The 18,620-nt window shown below is 48.0% G+C and overlaps 1 protein-coding gene across 46 annotated transcripts in view; it reads right to left on the bottom strand.

Moving 5' to 3' along the window:
- The window catches only part of SVIL (supervillin), a 286,393-nt gene that overhangs the window by 13,854 nt on the left and 253,919 nt on the right, over nt 1-18,620 (bottom strand). For all 46 annotated transcript variants that reach the window (XM_021064788.1, XM_021064756.1, XM_021064759.1 and 43 more), the window contains 9 exons: nt 18,408-18,563; nt 16,994-17,130; nt 14,681-14,828; nt 14,425-14,570; nt 12,782-12,957; nt 9,184-9,328; nt 8,585-8,864; nt 3,556-3,707; nt 327-432 (listed from right to left, as the gene is read on the bottom strand). In XM_021064788.1, coding sequence (XP_020920447.1) covers nt 327-432; nt 3,556-3,707; nt 8,585-8,864; nt 9,184-9,328; nt 12,782-12,957; nt 14,425-14,570; nt 14,681-14,828; nt 16,994-17,130; nt 18,408-18,563 — 1,446 coding nt within the window. The remainder of the gene's footprint in view (nt 1-326; nt 433-3,555; nt 3,708-8,584; nt 8,865-9,183; nt 9,329-12,781; nt 12,958-14,424; nt 14,571-14,680; nt 14,829-16,993; nt 17,131-18,407; nt 18,564-18,620) is intronic.

The raw sequence follows: 18,620 nt of genomic DNA, 5'->3' as shown, positions 1-18,620 counted from the left end.
GGCCAACAAAAACCCCCTAATTTCAAAGAGAAGATAACTGATTTTGCTTTTCCCTCCTAAAAAAAGAGCTGCTGTGAAGATCCCATTTAAGGTTGAGTCATCTTCCAGCAGCCTCCTGCCTGCAAGGCTGGATTCAGACAACAGTTCTGAAGGGGGAGGGGCACAGGCTCCCATAAAGCTGATTTACAAGGCAAACATCAGGCGGCTTTCAGTGGTAAAGCCACAGCCATATGAAGAGAGACTTACCCTAAACCCCCACGCCTATAAAAGTACCTTCCAGGAGAGAAAGGGAAAAAAAGCAAATTCCAACAGTAAAAGTGACTCACTTTGTGTGTTTTCTTCCTCCTCCTCCCGTCTCCCAGAGTGCACCACCATGCCCCCCTGGAAACACTGCAGGAAACACGGGGGCTCCTTTCCCTGGAGAACCTGGACCTTCCAATGCAAACACATTACAGTAAGTCCTACGTACCGGTTTTGCAGAGTCATAAAAATAATACATGCCTGTTGCAGAAAATCTACAAAATATTGAGAAGGACAAATAAAAAGCAGTGACAATACTCTTATTTGTAGATGGTTTATATTAAACCATATTATACGAAGATTTAGCACTCTTAAATTCCAGTGCACAGCTTTCCTCTATTACAAAGTATTTTTCAGGGCTGTATTTTTCCCAAATAGGATTGCTGTTTCATACTGTGATTTTCCTCAACTAATGTTTTTCTGTCATTGCATATTCTTTTAAAACATGAATCTGGATATTTTAACGGTATTCCATTGTATGGATATGACATGATTAATTGAAACATGTTTTTAAGAATGACCCATCACTGACTTGTAATTCCAGGGGAAAGAACTGTCTCTTTGGTGACCTCTCATCCACTCACAGCCTGTCACTTCAAGGTGCTTCTGCTCACACATCTGTTAACACATCAGCCTGAGAGCCATCAGAATAACAATACCATAGGGTTGAGCCAACTGACTCTCACTTTGCCAAGACGTGTTCCCTTAAACAGGAAATTGTTTATTGAGCCTGGCAGCCTGGGGAGCATTAAAAGGTAGGAAGCATTTCTCACCATGATTTAATATCAATCTTAGGGCCCATTTTGCGTCATTAAGTGCCATTTTGCGGCTGGATTTTCTGTTCCTGCAATGATTTCCCATGCTTTGGATTGATAAGAAATGAAATGATCAAATTAGAAAGATTAAGACTCAAAACTCTAAGGAATGACTGAAGTTACGATAAAACATTCATTCCGGGAGTTCCTGTTGTAGCTCAGCAGAAATGAATCTGACTAGTATCCACGAGGGCACAGGTTCAATCCCTGGCCTTGCTCAGTGGGTCAGGTATCTGGCACTGCCATTAGCTGTGGTGTAGGTCATAGACTCGGCTCAGATCCCGCATTGCTGTGGCTGTGGTGTAAGGCCAGCAGCTACAGCTCCATTTCGACCCCTAGAGCCTGGGAAGCTCCATATGCTGCAAGTGCAGCCCTAAAAAAAAAAAAAAAAAAAAAATAGGGAGTTCCCGTCGTGGCGCAGTGGTTAACGAATCCGACTAGGAACCATGAGGTTGCGGGTTCGATCCCTGCCCTTGCTCAGTGGGTTAACGATCCTGTGTTGCCGTGAGCTGTGGTGTAGGTCACAGACGCGGCTCAGATCCCGAGTGGTTGTGGCTCTGGCATAGGCTGGCAGCTACAGCTCTGATTAGACCCCTAGCCTGGGAACCTCCCATATGCCGTGGGAGTGGCCCAAGAAATGGCAAAATAATAATAATAATAATAATAATAAAATAAAAAAATAAACATTCATTCAGCCTTTGCCCAAAAAAAGACAAAAAAAAAAAAGGCAGTTGAAGTGATCTCTTATGAGGCAAAAATGAACAACTGTTTGTCACTGAAAACTATCTGTAAAATATAGTTCATAGTACAAAGGATGCATTAAATGCTTTTTAGGGAAGCCAGCTGGATCAGCTGGATCTTAGGAATCTAGAAGGCTGAGTGAGTGCTGAGATATTTCTGGAAAAAAATTCCCCTGCTCTTCTTCCTTACACTGTTGTTAACTCTTCAGCTAAGATAGGGTGTCATGCTTTCCAAAACCTCAGAGTCAACTCTTTAATTGCTGGTAATAAAGGATGGGATCTGAGGCATAGATAATCCAAACATGAAAAAGAAATGCTTTCAAATCCTTAGTTTGGGGCAGGAATAGCTGCCAGGCACTACGCAGGCCCTGGGGTAATAACGGTGGGCAAGACCAGGACAGATGTGGTCTGTTTCAGGCTTGCAGAGGAAGACAGAATACGTAAGTAAACAAAACAACTCTTTACATAGGAGTAAGTGCTAGGAAAAAACAGAGCAGAGCAGAGGGACAGAGAAGGATAGGAATAAGGGGAGGGATTTGGATAAAACATGGAGGCAACATTCCAACAGAAACGTGAATTCTGTAAGGTTCCAGGCCAGGGAATCAGTGCAAAGGCCCTGGGGTGGGTGGAAAGAGGGAAGAACCAGAAGGTGGTGGGAGTGGCCTGACCACGTGCAAGGGGAGGGAAGTTGGAGAAGGGTGCCCTCTGACCCCTGGGAGACTGTCAGATGGTGGTCCGAGTGTGATGGACAGCAAAGGCGAGGCAGGATCTGATCTGTCTTTAGAAAAATCACCTGAGGAATGCAGACAGTGGGAAGATTCAATTTTTTCCATCAATCTGCTATTTCTTTGGGCTAGATTTGTGCAAGTGGAATAAATGATCAAAGTCTATGAGTATTTTAAGGTGCCTGACCCAACACTGCTTTGCGGGATGGCTATTTCTATTTCTGCTTCCCAGTGGAAGCAGGTACGGGAACCCAACCCACTGAATCCTTGCCAGCCCTGTCTTCTAAAAGTCTCTGCCATTTTAGGAGTGGAAAATGGCATCTCTCTCTCTCTCTCTTTTAATTTCCAATTCCTTGATGGTTAAGTTGAAGCTGAAAAAAAAAATAACACTCAAGGACTCTTTGTACTTGTTCTGTGGACTGTTTGCTGATATACTTTAAGGTTCTACTATAAGAGGTCTGCCTTCCTGGCCAGTGGGAGGGGAGATGACTGGTGAGGCAGAGCCTGAAATCTGGAGAAGCTGGACTAGGATTAAGGGGGCTTTAGACAATGGTGTCTTGGTTCATTAGAATCATGACCTTAAGAAGTTCCCATTGTGGTGCAACGGAAACGAATCCGACTAGTATCCATGAGGATGCGGGTTCAATCCCTGGCCTCACCCAGTGGGTTGGGGATCCAGCGTTGCCGTGAGCTGTGGTGTAGGTCACAGATGTGGCTCAGATCCCATGTTGCTGTGGCTATGGTGTAGGCAGGCAGCTATATAGCTTCTATTATTCAACCCCTAGCCTGGAAACCTCCAAATGCCGAGGGAACTGCCTTAAAAAGCATGCGCGCGCGCGCACACACACACACACACACACATGCACGCACGCACGCGCGAATCCGGTCTTTAAGGGACCAGGCCACACCACACATCTTACAACTCCTGGAAAGGACACCTCCGTCATTTCTGGCGCATTTGCCTCCAGGACCTACCTGGGCTCCCCTTTCTTCGTCCAGCTCCACTGTCATCAGAGCCGATGTGCCCTTCTCGCTCACAGTCGACTGCCGGCCTTGCCAGAAGAAGTAGACACACTTCTCTTTGCCGGCCACCCTGACCGAATGCTCCCCCCTTTGCCGACTTCCCACTGCAAACACACAGAACAGCAGAGCGGGGTGAGCAACCAATAAACCCAGAGAAGAGCCAAGGTGGGGCTCAGAGCCCCAGCGTGGGTGGGGACAAACAGCAAAGGAGGAGCTTTGGGGAGTTCCCCCTGGGATGCAGTGGGTTAAGGACCCAAGGGCACTGCGGAGGTACAGATTCGATTCCCCAGCCCGGTGCAGTGGGTTAAAGGATTCAGTGTTACTGCAGCTGCGTCTTGGATTTGATTCCTGGCCCCGGGAATTTCTATATGCTGTGGGTGCGACCATTTAAATGAAAACAAAAACAAAACCAGAAAATCAGCTTAGGGGTGCAGGGCAGGGGCAAAATTCACAACTGAGGGTGACATCAATTTCATCAGGGGAGGAGAGACAAACCACCTTTCTGCTAGCTCGCGGATCCTGAGTTTCCAGACTGGAGAAAAAGGGACTGAAGGGTCCTCCTGATACCCTGAGAAAAACAGCTGTCATCCTAGGGGAGGTGGCAGGTCCTCCAAGTGTGTGACAGAGAAAAGCCACGCTGCCAGAGCAGGGCCGGGGGCTCAAAGACACAAATGCATTCTCCACATGACACCCTCCTTTGGTGGCAGATGAGCTGAGGGAGAAAGGAGACTGCGAACTGCAGCTGGGCCGGCGGCAAGCACGAAGGGAAAAAGGCAGTCTGCCAAAACCATCCTGCCTACCTCACCCTGAAGCCTCCAAGTTCGGTCAGAAGCAGGAAAGAGAGGGTGCTGATGGATCAGTTTCACACAATAACCTGGGATGGAGAGATCGGCCACCAGGGCGTGCAGCCAGGATTAAGGGCAGGTTATCTCACCGTCTGGGACCTCGAGGGCATTGGCTAAATCTTAGCAGGGCAAACAACATAGACTTTTCTCTTTTGAAGTTTGTAAGACAGTAAGTTACTAGATACACATTTTCTTGGGAAAAGACTGTTTGCTATCTTCCTATATAAACATGATTTGTCTTTTGGGTGAATAATCCTTGAACATGGTAAATGGCAGTCACGTGGGCCAGTGCCCTGTCTGCTGGGGCCGCCCCAGAAAAGCTCCGGGGATCCAGTCCTGTTTGCAGGTGCAGCCCTTGTGGGGGCTGAGTGATGTGGGGGCTGGGCCGGCTGTCACCAAGGGGCCAGTGCTTCCGTGACGAAGAGCACGGAGCGGCTGCACGTGCCATGAGGCCAGGCTTTTTTGCTCCCCGAGGGACAGCCTGGAACCTGAATGCTCCCTGGCCTCACTTAATCCTCTGCAGCTGGGCTTTGTCAAAACTGTCACTTTGCTCATAAAGGTGCCGCGGGGTCTGGCTGTGACCTGTACGCTGTGCTCGCTGGGAAGAAATGACAGGAAGTATTTGCCCGGGTCAAAGCCGCATTTCTTAGAGGCCTCCAAGTAAATAGTCCAGGAAGGCCTCAGAAACCTGAGATCTAGTTGAAAAATGCATTTTAATATCGTTTTAGTCCTTAATTCACTTTCCATCACTTTTTTCCCCCTTTTTATGGCTGTACCTTTAGCATATGGAAGTTCCCAGGCTAGGGGTCAAGTCAAAGCTACAGCTGCCGGCCTATACCACCGCCACAGCAACACCAGATCCGAGCCGTATCTGTGACCTATGCTGCAGCTTGTGGCAATGCCGGATCCTTAACCCACTGAACGAAGCCAGGGATTAAACCTGCATTCTCATGGATACTATGTCAGCTTCTTAACCCACTGAGCCACAGTGGGAACTCCTCCATCCCTTCCCTTTTGATACCTACCAGCTAAGGTAAAGCAATGACCAAGAGCTGTAGTGCTCTTGTCTCATTTTGTATAACACCAAGCTCCTTCCCTTCCTGTATTTTAAGGATGAGAAGGACAGCTCCTTTCAAAGGCTGTTCCTGAAAGGTCCCGGGTCCACACCACCAAAGGTCAGTAGATGATTTCCCACGATATAACCTCTTTTTGTCTTTCGCACCAAGCAGCACAGATTGTGGTTTATCGTATTGCCAACTCTGCACTCATCCAGGGGCTCAAACCCACAATGGAGATCCTTTGGAAGACGCTATCGTTTTGGGTGGATCCACGTTATCTCATCTTCAAGTTCAACGCAATAACTAGGCTTCTGGTGCTGAGAACATCAGTGTGGATGATGCCCTGCACTTCCGCATGCTCAACACCACACACACCAGATCACTGCAGCCTGCGAGCTGGGTCTTATAATCCCTATTTTCCAGGTGAGAACACCGAGGCTCAGACAGCTTAAGTAACTTTACCCAACTTGCACAGCTGGGAAGGGCTTGAGAGAGGATTCAGACCCAGGCTGTAGGGGCCCCGCCGGGCCTGGGACCTTTCCTCCAAGCCATAGGGCCTCCTCAGGGAAAAAAAAAGGGGGGGGTGGTTTTAGTGTCCATCCCTGTCCACTTCTAGCTGTGTGACTCCAGGGGGTTCTCAGTCTTGGTGTCTAAGAACTTAGCGTAAGGACAAAACACATCCCATGGAACTTCTAGGAGGCACTCAACTAGCACAGGTGGTGAGGCCCCTGAGCTGTGCCTCGGGGGCCCCGGGTGGGGACCTCTGGCCTCCACAGTGCTCCTGCCCCACCCGTGCTGCCTCCATCACACACCCATCAGATCCAGTTCCCACGGATGGCAGATCCAAGTCAGGGCACAGAGCTCTCTCCTACTCCAGCCGGAGGCAGGCTCCTCTCTCTGTTATTGCCTCCCTGTCATTTATACCCTCTGTTTCTGCAAGGCAGGATCAGAAATATTGACTGACTCCCTAAAAAAAAGGGTCTTATTCCTTAAATATAAGATGTGGTATCATTGAAACTCCTAGAAGAGAAGAGAGGCAAAACATTCTCTGGCTTAAATCATTGCAATATTTTCTTAGGTCAGTCTCCCAAGGCAAGAGAAATAACAAAAACAAATGGGGCCTAATCAAACCTATAAGCTTTTGCGCAATGAAGGGAACCATCAACAATCTAGACTGGGAGAAAATATTTGCCAGTGATGTGACTGATAAGCCTTAATGTCTAAAATATACAGAACACCTTACATGACTCAACAACAGCAACAAAATAACCCAACTGGAAAATGGGCAGAAGGACTAAATGGACATTTCTCCAAAGAAGACATACAGAGGCATATGAAAAGATGCTTGACATTGATGATAGAGATAGGCAAATCAAAACTACAATGAGGTACCCCCTCACACTGCTTAAAATGGCCATGATTAAAAAAAAAATACCACAAATAACAAATGCTAGAGAGTGTCAAGAAAAGGGAAACTTCCTATACTGTTAGTGGGAATGTCAACTGGAACAGCCACTATGGAGAACAGTATGGAAGTTTGTCAAAAAACTAAAAAATAGAACTACCATATGATCTAGCAACCCCACCATGTGGCATATAGCCAGACAAAATTATAATTCAAAAAGATACATGCACCCCTATGTAAAGAGCAGCACCATTCAGAACAGCCAAAACATAGAAATAACCTAAATGTCTATCAACAGATGAATGGATAAAGAAGATATGGTAGGTGTATATAACGGATTATTACTCAGCCATAAAAAAGAACGAAATAATGCCATCTGCACCAACACGGATGCAAGGAGAAGTAACATCTCATACTAAGTGAAGTAATTCAGAAAAACAAATACCATATGATATCACTTATACGTAGAATCAAAAATATGACATAAATGAACTATCTATGAACAGAAACACTCAGAGACATAGAGAACAGACTTATGGTTGCCAAGGGGAAATGGACTTGGAATTTGTGGTTAGCAGATGCCAACTAATATATACAGGCTGGATAAACAACAAGGTCCTACTGTGTAGCACAGGGAACTATATTCAATCTCCTGTGATAAACCATAACGGAAAAAAATCTGAAAAAAAAAGAACATTTAAATACGTATAACCGAGTCACTTTGCTGCACAGCAGAAATTAACACAACATTATAAATCAACCATACTTCAATAACATTAGTTTAAAAAGTGTCTTACAGAACAAATACTCAGTAAATGCCACCTGTTGATTAACAGGCGTATTGTGAATAAGTTAGGAAAGAAACCTAAGGCTGCAGGTGTCTGATGAGCAAAAAAGGCTTCCCGACCTGTGCCTGGCAGGGCAGCCACATCTGAACAGCAAAGGCTATCAAGAAGTGAATCGACTCCTTTGGCACATGAATCCTGACCCTTGAGTTGTGACATAAATGTCTCCTAAATTCAGAGGGATGAGGGATGCTGTGGGTAACTCGATTCACAGCTTCTTCTTGGCAAGAAAAAGGGATTTCTTCTCCAAAATCCACCCCTCCATGCCCTCACTGCTTCTGGTGCAAAGCACTCCATGGAGTGTTTCGTTTTGCTTTGAAAAGCACGGCCCTGCTGGGAACCAGAGGAGTTCTGACTGTATTTATTCTCTCAGATCCACAGTGCGCTGTTATGGCTCTGGGCCTCAGAGGAAACAGCATCTTTCATTTTGAATAAATCTTCAGTGTCTAGATTTACTGACATGACACATTTGGTTCAGTTCTAAATCGTCCAGCTACATGTTACTTAACGGCTTTCATTTCAGCAGCATCCAGCCACATGGTATACACATCATTGGGAGGCAGAGCATCGCTCTCCTAGAAAACCTCTGGGGACGGGGCAGGGGAGGGGTGAGTGCAGAGGAAAAAGCTTATCCTGGCAGTGGACTTTCTAGAAGGAAGCACAGGGGCTGTTAGCCACGTTATTCATCCAGGAGGCTGTCAAAGGCAGTGGCTAGACCAGCCCTTGCACCCCCTCCCCCACGGCTGGGGTGAGACAGGGCTCCCGCCCCTGAGTCTGGCACCCTTGTTCCCTCTGCAGGGCTCCAAGGACACCAAATGCCCAACTGACCTGCTGTGCTCACGGTGAACTTCCACTTGACCACATAGGCGTCCCCCTCGTGGAACTGGCCGATGCTCTGTTTGGGGAGCCGGCTGTAGTCGAATTCCAGGATGTGCCAGACGTCCACGGACACGCTGGCAATCTCAAACTGCCTCTGGTCGTCTCCTTTCACCAGGCCGTAGCCCCGCCCCACGTTGACCCCGTCCAGCACGGTGCCCGCCGTCGTCTGGGGAGGCGGCGGCACCATCCGCGTCACGTCGTAAGGCTTGACCTCCGCCCTCGGATCGTCCTGTGCGGGAGTAAAGATGCTCACTCTCCTCCCCTGGGTCTGCAGTGGCACCTTGTCCCACTGGATGCTGATTCGCCGGAGAAGGGACAGGGTCCGAGTACAGCCCCATTGCAAGGCATTTAAGGACAGGCAAAGGGAAAAGGCAGCCTCAACTGTGAGGGCTGTAAACCGGGAGGGAGGCGCAAACAGAGCTCTTTGTACCACCCGGAGTCAGAATTTCATTGGAAATCGGTCTGCTGTTCACTAGGCAACCCCAGGAAGGCCGTGTTTCCTGGGACCCAAACCAAGCCCCGAAGTTTGGCTCCATCATCCCAAATACCTTCTGCTGGGCAAGTTCGCCTGCATTCTTCTCGTTAGGTCTCTTCAGCTCCGTCCAATCGAGAAATTTCTCTTTGAACAGAATCGTCTCATTGTGTTCTGTAAGTCTCCCAAAGATGGCCCAGTCAGGCCGCCCCTGTCCTTTTCTGCAGGGAGGGGTGGGGGGTGGGGGAAATGGATGGGGAGAGAACCAAGATTAAGCCACGCTCAAAGGAAGAGATCCCACGCACACACCTGCGGCTGGTGAAGAACTCAGAACACATAAGCGGTGTACAGAGTGAATGGTTTGTTTTTATTTATGTCACCCGATCAGTGACATTCTTTTTTTTTTTTTTTTTTTTTTTTTTTTTTTTTTTTTTTTTTTTGGTCTTTTTGCCTTTTCTTGTGCCATTCCTGTGGCATATGGAGGTTTCCAGGCTAGGGGTCGAATGGGAGCTGTAGCCACCAGCCTGGGAACCACAGCAACGCATCTGTGACCCACACCACAGCTCAGGGCAACGCCGGATCCTTAACCCACTGAGCAAGGCCAGGGATCAAACCTGCAACCTCATGGTTCCTAGTCAGATTCATTAACCACTGCACCACGAGGGGAACTCCGACATTTTATTCTTTTAGCCTGATGCCTTGCAAGGCTGGAGCTGATGAGCCTGAATGTACTGTGACCCATGGTTCTTGAATCAGGGTCTCCCTGGGGGCCGCACTCTGGGTTGGGAGCTCAGCAAAGGCAGGAGTCACAAGTGTGTCTCCCTCACCTCCTCTCCCCACCAGCGCTCACCTTGCAGGCGCCCGTCATGCTTCCATCCAGTTAATGATTAGATGGAGGAATTTGTGCTTGCCTTGTATTCTCTATTTTTCTTTTCTATTTTTGTTTGCTTTTGTTTTTTAGGGCCCAACCTGTGGCATATGGAGAGTCCCAGGCTAGGGGTCGAATTGGAGCTGTAGCTGCTGTCATAGTTCATGACGATGCCAGATCCTTAACCCACTGAGCAAGGCCAGGGATCAAACCTGTGTCCTCATGGATACTACTCAGATTCCTTTCAGCCGAGCCACAACGGGAACTCCTATTTTTTAATTTTTTTCTTAATTTTTTATGTTTTGTTTTTTGGCTGCACCCATGGCACATGGAAGCTCCTGGGACAAGGATCAGACCCATGCATCAGCAGTGACCTGCCGAAGTGACAACACTGGACCCTTAACCCCCCTGCGCCACAGCAGGAACTCCCTGAATTCTGTTTTTAAAGTCATGTTACAATGGTGATCGCCAGTCTCCAGGGACAGAGGAAACTGTCCTCTGTTCCCTAAATGAACATACCCTCATAGATCATCAAGTGAATCTTGGCAGATTTCTCTCAAGGCCACCAGATGGGCCAGTGTCTTGGGCTCTTGGGCCAGTGTCTTGGGCTCTTGGCATCTGACCCTCAGCTTGGAACACAGCTAACTTAAAAAGAGGCTGAGCTCTGAGGATAAGGTGCTGGTATCTCTCATCCTTCCAGATCAGCCCTGGCTTGGGGTTTGGGACCATCTGAGTGATGGGCAGTTCCTCCTGGGCCCCGTGGTGGCTCCTGGTTCATCACATCCTATTTGGTCCAGACCAGTTTGTGACATCATGGCTAAGGCACATCAAAGGTGCTGTCTGTTTCAAAGAGGGATGAAAGGATAAAGCACCAAGATACTTCACTGAGATCTAGCGGGACTTAGGGAACCAAATATCAGCAACTCTGAAAATGTCAGGGCTACCCTGAAGGCTGCGGACCTTCACAGAAAAGACTGTCTTTTATATAAATTCCTCTGTGCAGACTTGTTACAGTGCCTACAGAAAGAGCACTTGGTGCATGCATCATGGGGAGATCCTGCTGTGGTACAAGGGGACCAGGAAGGATCTCTGGAGCTTGGGGCATAGGTTTGATCCCCAGCCCAGCACAGTGGGTTAAGGATCCAGAGTTGCTGCAGCTGCAGTGTGCAGTGTAGGTGGCAACTGTGGCTTGGATCTGATCCCTGACCCAGGAACTCCATATGCTTCGGGGCACCCCCTCCTCCGGAAAAAAAGAAAAGAAATGCATCTTGGATGTTGTGAAGTTCAGGGAGCACAGCAGTTGGGCACTCTCATCTTGGCTGCACCTTAAAACCCCTGGGGTTTTAAGACATTCAGGCACATAAATCCCATCCCTGCTGGAACTGAAAACACATCTCTGGGGCTGGACTCGGCACATGCATTTTTTTAAAGTTCCTCTGGTGCTTCTGACTGGGGGGAGGGTAGGTGTAGAAAACTGGTGGGCTAGGTGTCCACTCATCTACTTTCAGGTCTTAGATGATGTCACCACCAAATAGAAATTGTCCATCCTGTGGATTTTATGCTTCAGTATTTTTTTTTTCTTTTACTATACCAAGTAAATATTCTTTTTAGTCTCAGCTTCAGTTCTGAAAACCAAAACTAGTTGTTTCAATGTGAATTTTATGTTAGGTGCGCACTTGTGCTTAAAAAGGATCTGAGAACTTTTCATCTGCACTGACATCATTTTAAATTGTTTTTAAATGACCATATGACCATGAATAATAAAATCAATGATTCAATTTTAAAACAGCAAATTAGGAAGGAAAGTTGAAATCTGTGTATTAGTTCAATGGAAAACATTAAAAAGCGGTTTCATTGTGCTCTTTGGGGGCACATCAATTTCTAAGCTGTAATTTGGCCTGCAGAATTTAAAAGGGCTCTTTTTTTCTTTGGTAGTTAAGGGGGAAAAAAAAGATCCTTTGCATGCAAGAATTTTTTTTCTCAAGACTATATTTCTGAGAGTTGGTGCATATTCTGCTGATTTGCCAAAATTACTTTAAAAAGTCTGGGAGACTGCAGGAAATGCTGAAATTACGATCATCATTTTGTTACCATATCTTTCCGCCTACTCTTCCCCCAAAAGGGATCGGCATCATCTACCACCAAATAAATGGTAGATCCTGGAATTCAAGGGCGATGCTGGGAAGGTGTGAAATCAGGAGACACATGGCTTTTGTGCCTTCAGATCAATGGCTGAACTCCAGACCCTGGCATGCTTTTCAGAGCGGCATGTCATTTGTTTTAAATAACTGCTCTTCATCTGTTTCAGTAGCACCTGGCATGCTGCAGGTGGCAACACTTTTTTTTTTTTGCTTTTTAGGGCTGTACCTGTGCCATGGAATTTCTCAGGCCAGGGGTCAAATTGGAGCTGCAGGTGCCAGCCTACACCACAGCCACAGCAACGCAGGATCCGAGACACATCTGTGACCTACACCACAGCTCAAAGCAATGCTGCACACTTAACCCACTGAGTGAGGTCAGGAATCGACCTGCATCCTCATGGTTACTAGTCTGGTTCATTACCACTGAGCCACATGGGAACTCCTGGCAATAATTTATCTCAAGAAATGAAATACAACACAAACCTCTCCTGGAAGACCACACCATCCCATTTCTGTCCTTGTTAGGCAAACTCTAAAGCGTGGTTCTTTGTGTGAACATTCGTGATACTGCATTGCAATCATTTATGAAAACTACAAGCTAGGCAGGGTGATGGTAAAACACTGCGGTGGGAGCCGAGGCTGCTGAGGGCCCTGGCAGTACGTACCTGGGAATGAGCGGGTTGCATTCTCCAGGGTCCAGTGGGTTGATGTCACAATTCTCGTAGTCAAAGGTCCCATTCCACAAGTGCTTTGCCAGCTGAAAGGCTATTTTCCGCTGTGCTAATGTGACTTCTTTCCCATGCCACACGTAAACTTCGCTCCCAAAATCAAACACCAGTACCTGGGGAAAGGACACAGAAGAATGTGTTAACTTCAAGGACAGGTTCGAGTTGAATCAGGGTCTCTAGTGACAGTGGATCAGACAGACAGGTGCCGATGCAAATCTTAATGGAGCATCTGGTACAAACACAAAAAGATCTGGCCAGCGGGCACCGCCCTGCCAGGCCAGCCTCTGCCCTGTGAGTGTGATTTTTGTCGTGTCCTAAATGCTGAAGCTAATGTCTGTCCTCCAAACACTCAAGCCACCTAATACTTCTGGTTCATAGTAAGAGTTATTTATGAGTCTTCCCCACCTCCCTTCTTTCCCTCCTCCCCCCTTCTCTTCTCCTTCCCTCCCTCCTCTGTCATTCATTTAGCTCATCCAGGCCACTTCAAAGGGCACTACAGATCCAGTGTTATCTTCTCTCTCTGATACGATTCCAAGACCCTCAAGGCAGAGACCATACTGTATTTGTATTTTCAGTCGGGCTTACTAAGTGTTTGTTGAATGAATACATGAATGCAATGGTATTTCTTATATTCATGCCTATGGTTTTTTCCATTCTTTCTTCCTAGAATACTTTCTTTCTTCATTTCCAGCAAGCCAGATTCTACTCAACTTCATAGTAGGCTCAGTTTCACCTTCTCTTTAAAATCTCCTGATTATTTCTTTTTTTCTGGGACTTCTTTTTTTCTCCATGTAAACACCCATACATATATAACCTCTCTAGCTTTGGATGACATTCTATTTTTTAATGTATTTTATGTATTTTTTTTACTTTTTTGCCTTTTAAAAAAGTTTTATTGAGGTATAGTTGATTTACAGGGTTGTGATAATTTCAGTTGTACAACGAAGTGATTCATTCATAAGTATATGGATGAAATTTGTTCTAATACTCTCTACCTAATGAAATTTAAAACCCATTTGTGCCTTCCACACTTTTTTCTCAAAACTTGGAATACTTAGTGGTGCAAGTATTTATTGGTGTGAGAGAAAAAACCCATCACACTACTTGGCAAAACCTATAAATTACATATACACCCATTATTCCTAAAACTCAAGGACTGAAAAACATTTACTGTTTATAGAAAAATCAAGAGATACGGCTAAGTCATAATTATATTGGGCCTAAATCAAAAAAGCTTTCAATAACACTTGTTTCCTCTGAGCAATATTCTGAATTCCATATTAGCATCTAAGATGGCAGTAATGGTTTGACTTTTTACTTTTTTTTTTCTCCCTTTTCTTGGGCTGCTTCCTGTGGCTATGGAGGTTCCCAGGCTGGGGGTCGAATCGGAGCTGTAGCCACCAGCCTACGCCAGAGCCACAGCCATGCAGGATCCGAGCTGCATCTGCGACCTACAATACAGCTCGAGGCAACGCCGGACTTAACCCACTGAGCGAGGCCAGGGATCAAACCCGCAACCTCATGGTTCCTAGTCGGATTTGTTAACCACTGAGCCACGAGGGGAACTCCCCTCACTGTACCTCTTTAGACTGCAGGAGGGAGCACTTGGGAATCTTCCCCCAGTAGTCGTCGTCAGGAACGAGTTTGTCATCCATCAGACGGTAAATGCAGTTGGTTTCTATTATGGCTGTTTCGTACAGCTCATCTTCCTTGGGGTCTCCAGCAGCTTTGGCATAAGAACAGGAAGAGGGCGTTAGATTTTCCACTGGGCCGTGGCTGGTTTGTAAGAATGAAGGAGGGGAAAGAAAAGGCAGTTGAGATGCAGGGAACTCTTACTCTGGTAACTGGTTTGGCCACCCAGGAGCTTCCAGAAGTCTTTGGCTGCATGCGTGTGTGTATTAATGCCTTCTTCAATGGTTTGGATGTAAGTAGCTCTACACCCAAGTTCCCGCTTGGTCTGGATTAAAGTGGCGAGTTCCGAGGCCTAAAACGAGAGGGGAATACAGTTATGTGGGCAGACAAACTCGTGGCCAGGTAGAAGGGCAATGATGACGAGCTCAGAGACATGGCTTCTCTGAAAGGAAAGCCGTGACCATGGGGGGTTGGGAGTGGGGGTGGGGGAGTGGCAATGGTCGTTGGGGACTGTCTGCAAAGTCAAGAAAATGTTAACTCAAGGACTGGGGGTATCAATTCTTTGCAGCAATGGTTCTCCGTCTTCAAATTCAACAGATCACTTGTGGCTTTTATTTATTTTCTTTTTCTTTTGTTTTTATGGCCACATCTGTGACACATGGAAGTTCCCAGGCCAGGGGTCAAAATTAGAGCTGCAGCTGGCAGCCTCAACCACAGCCACAGCAACATCAGATCCCAACCCCATCTGGGACCTACACTTCAACTTGTGACAGTGCTGGATCCTTAACCCACTGAGGGGTCCAGGGGTTGGTCTTAGGGACACTATGTCGGGTTCTTAACCAGTGAGCCACAGTGGGAACTTGTCGTGAAGCTTTTAAAAAATACCCATTCCCTGGTCTTTTCCCATTAAAGTCTCATTCAATAGGGCCTGCAGCACAGTCTCCCAGGCTCCTGGGATAAAGAGCTTTGAAGGGATGTACCAGTTCCTTTGCTAGGAAAAGTGCTGAATCAGGACTTCGAACCTGGAGGCAGGGGTCAGACTCCTTTAAAACATCTCTCTAGAGTTCCCATTGTGGTGCAGCAGAAACGAATCCGACTAGGAGCCATGAGGTTGTGGGTTGGATCCCTGGCCTCACTCAGTGGATTAAGGACCTGGCATTGCCGTGAGCTGTAGTATAGGTCAAAGATAGGGTTCAGATCTGGCTTTGCTGTGGCTGTGGCGTAGGCTGGCAGCTGTAGCTCAGATTAGGCCCCTAGCAGGGGAACCTCCTTATGCCATGGGTGTGGCCCTAAAAAAGCAAAACAAACAAACAAGCAAAAAACCCCAAAAAACCCTAAAGAAAGAAACTCATGGACATGGAGAACAGACATGTGGTTGCCAAGGGGGAGGGAGTGGGATGGACTGGGAGTTTGGGGTTAGTAGATACAAACTATTGCATTTGGAATGGATAAGCAATGAGGTCCTGCTGTACAGCACAGGGAACTATTTCCAGTTACATGTGATGGAACATGATGGAGGATAGTGAGAAAAAGAATGTGTATATATACACATATGACTGGGTCACTTTGCTGTACAGCAGAAATTGACAGAATGTTGTAAATCAACTATAATAAAAAATAATAAAAATTTGGAAGTTCCTGTCATGCTCAGTGGTTAACAAACCCGACTAGCATCTGTGAAGATGCGGATACGAACCCTGGTCTTGCCTGGTGGGTTAAGGATCCGGCGTTGCCGTGAGCTGTGGTGTAGGATGCAGATGCAGCTTGGACCTGGCATTGCTGTGGCTGTGGTGCAGGCTGGTGGCTACAGCTCCGACCCCTAGCCTGGGAACCTCCATATGCCGAGAGTGCAGCCCTAATAAAGACAAAAGGGCAATAAAACCCCACAAAAAACAACAACAATGAAAAAAATCTCCCCCACAAACCATTCCCCTTAAATGCTTAGTGAAAGCTTGTTTCAGAGACCTTCAGGAAAATGAGTATTACAGCCTCTCTCGCTTAATGCAACACTGGGCAGTGGAAAAGCTTCCTAGGGTTCTGGCAACTGGAGAACATTCTCTCCGTGTCTGAGAGATGTGTGTGGAGGTCCTGCTGTGGCTTGGCGGGTTGAGAACCCAGCTAGGGTCCATGAGGACGTGGGTTCAGTCCCTCCCTCAGTGGGTTAGGGATCCGGCGTTGCGGCAAGCTATGGCTTAGGGTTAGGTCACAGATGTGGCTCAGATTCTGCATTGCTGTGGCTGTGGTATAGGCCGGCAGCTGCAGCTCCAATTTGACTCCTAGCCTAGGAACTTCCATATGCTCTAGGTGACGCCCTCCCCCCAAAAAAAGACAGAGATGCATGGAGTATGGAGTTCCCCAGTGGCACAGAGGGTTAAGGATCTGGTATTGTCACCACCATGGTGCTGCTTTGATCCTTCGCCTGGGAAGTTCCGCATGCAGTGGGCGTGGCCAGAAAATAATAAATAAATAAATAGAAGAGCTGCGTAATGAAGCTACGTTGGTCCCTTAGATACCGACCTTGGCCTTCTCTATGACGTTGGCAAACTCTCCCGCCCACAGGAAGCAGTGGTGGGGGGAGAGCAGGAGGAAGCAGTCCCCGCTGTTGAGGGAGGAGGCACGCGGCTCCACCAGCCTGGTCTGCACATGTCTTCGTCCTGAACACAGGCAAAGGGTCACCATCTTCCCAGAGAGGAGACCTGTCCCCAAGGCACTGGCAGGACCACCTGGGAAGCCCCACAGGTCCGACGTATCCCTGCTCCAGGCTCTCCCCCCTTCCCCCGAAGAGGGTCACCTGCTCACGTTAGTTCCCGTGACCTGGGGACTTAGAATCACTGCACTGTTGGTCCCTGCCTGGGTGGTATGTTCCCAAATGTCACCATGTTTCTCAGGGCCACTATGGGTGTGCTTTGATAGCACGTGTATGTGTATGGATTAATGAAGGTGCCCTTCCCCAAGGGCACCCGGCAACCCCCCCCCACCCCCCGTGTCCCCTGGTCTCTGCTCAGTCTACCTCCTACACCTAACAACTCAGGCAGCTTCTTCATCCTGGGAGGCGGCTAAGTCCCTGCACACAGACCAGAGCCCCTCTGGGTGTGGGGTAAGGCTCCTTGCTATTGAAGAAAGGAAGGGGCAGAGAAGCAGGTGTGTGGGGGGGGGGGAGAAGGAGGGGGGAGGGAGGAGGGAGAGGATAAGGAAGAAAAGAAAGAAAAAGGAAGGAAGGAAAAGTCAGAAAGGGACAGAAAGAAGAGAAGAAAGGAAGAAAGGGAGAAAAAAGACAGGAAGGAAGAAAAGAAAAAAGGAAGGAAAAGAAAGAAAATGGAAGAAAGGAGAAAAAGAAAGGAGGAAGAGAAAGGAAGAAAGGGAGGAAGAGAAGAAAGAAGGAGGGGGAGGGGGAGAAGGGGGAAGAAGGGAGGGAGGGGGAGGGGGGAGAAAGGAAGGGAGGGAGGGGGAGGGGGGAGGAAGGAAGTGGGGGGGGAGGAAGGAAGGGAGGGGGGAAGGGGGAAGGGGGAGGCGGGGGCTCCTCAGGTCCTCCTCTCCTTTGCTTCCTTCTCCGAGAATGCCCATCCCCCTCTGGCTGCCCTGACTCCTGGGGACCCCCTGCAAGGAGGACAAAGAGTGGACCTTCTGAGGGCGAGATAGGCTGTGAGTGGCAGGCGTCCCCGGAAGGGAAGCAGCAGCAAGGGCTGAGACTCGGGAATGGGACAGACCAGGGTTCAGAGGCAGCTCTGCCCCTCGGCCACACAGCCCGAAGGTCTAACGCGTGGAGGCAGACTGTTTCCCACCTCATGGGGTTTTTGACCCCTCTGTGAGATAGGGGGGCACGTGCTCCCCCCTCTGCTCAGGCAAGTGGGGGGAAGTCAGGGCTCCCGAGGTGACCAGACCACCAACAGCCCTGGCTGGCGCCTAATTCTCTCTGCTGCGCTTCCGTTACCTTTAATCTGTAACAACATGAGCTTCTTGTAGGGCACAGCGCTGTTGTTGGAGTTTTGTTCTGTCAGGTTGACACTCCGCAGGCTGACGCTGCTGAAGTTTTCTTTGCTGGCTAAACCCGCCAGGGTGACCTCGGAGAAGTTGGAGTTGGAGGACACTGCGGGGGTTGATGGACACACACACAGGGGAAGACAGGTGAACAGGGGAAGGAACA

The sequence above is a fragment of the Sus scrofa genome, chromosome 10 (assembly GCF_000003025.6).
Source record: "Sus scrofa isolate TJ Tabasco breed Duroc chromosome 10, Sscrofa11.1, whole genome shotgun sequence".
NCBI classification, from domain to species: domain Eukaryota; kingdom Metazoa; phylum Chordata; class Mammalia; order Artiodactyla; family Suidae; genus Sus; species Sus scrofa.
This window is presented reverse-complemented; position numbering and strand designations above follow the sequence as displayed.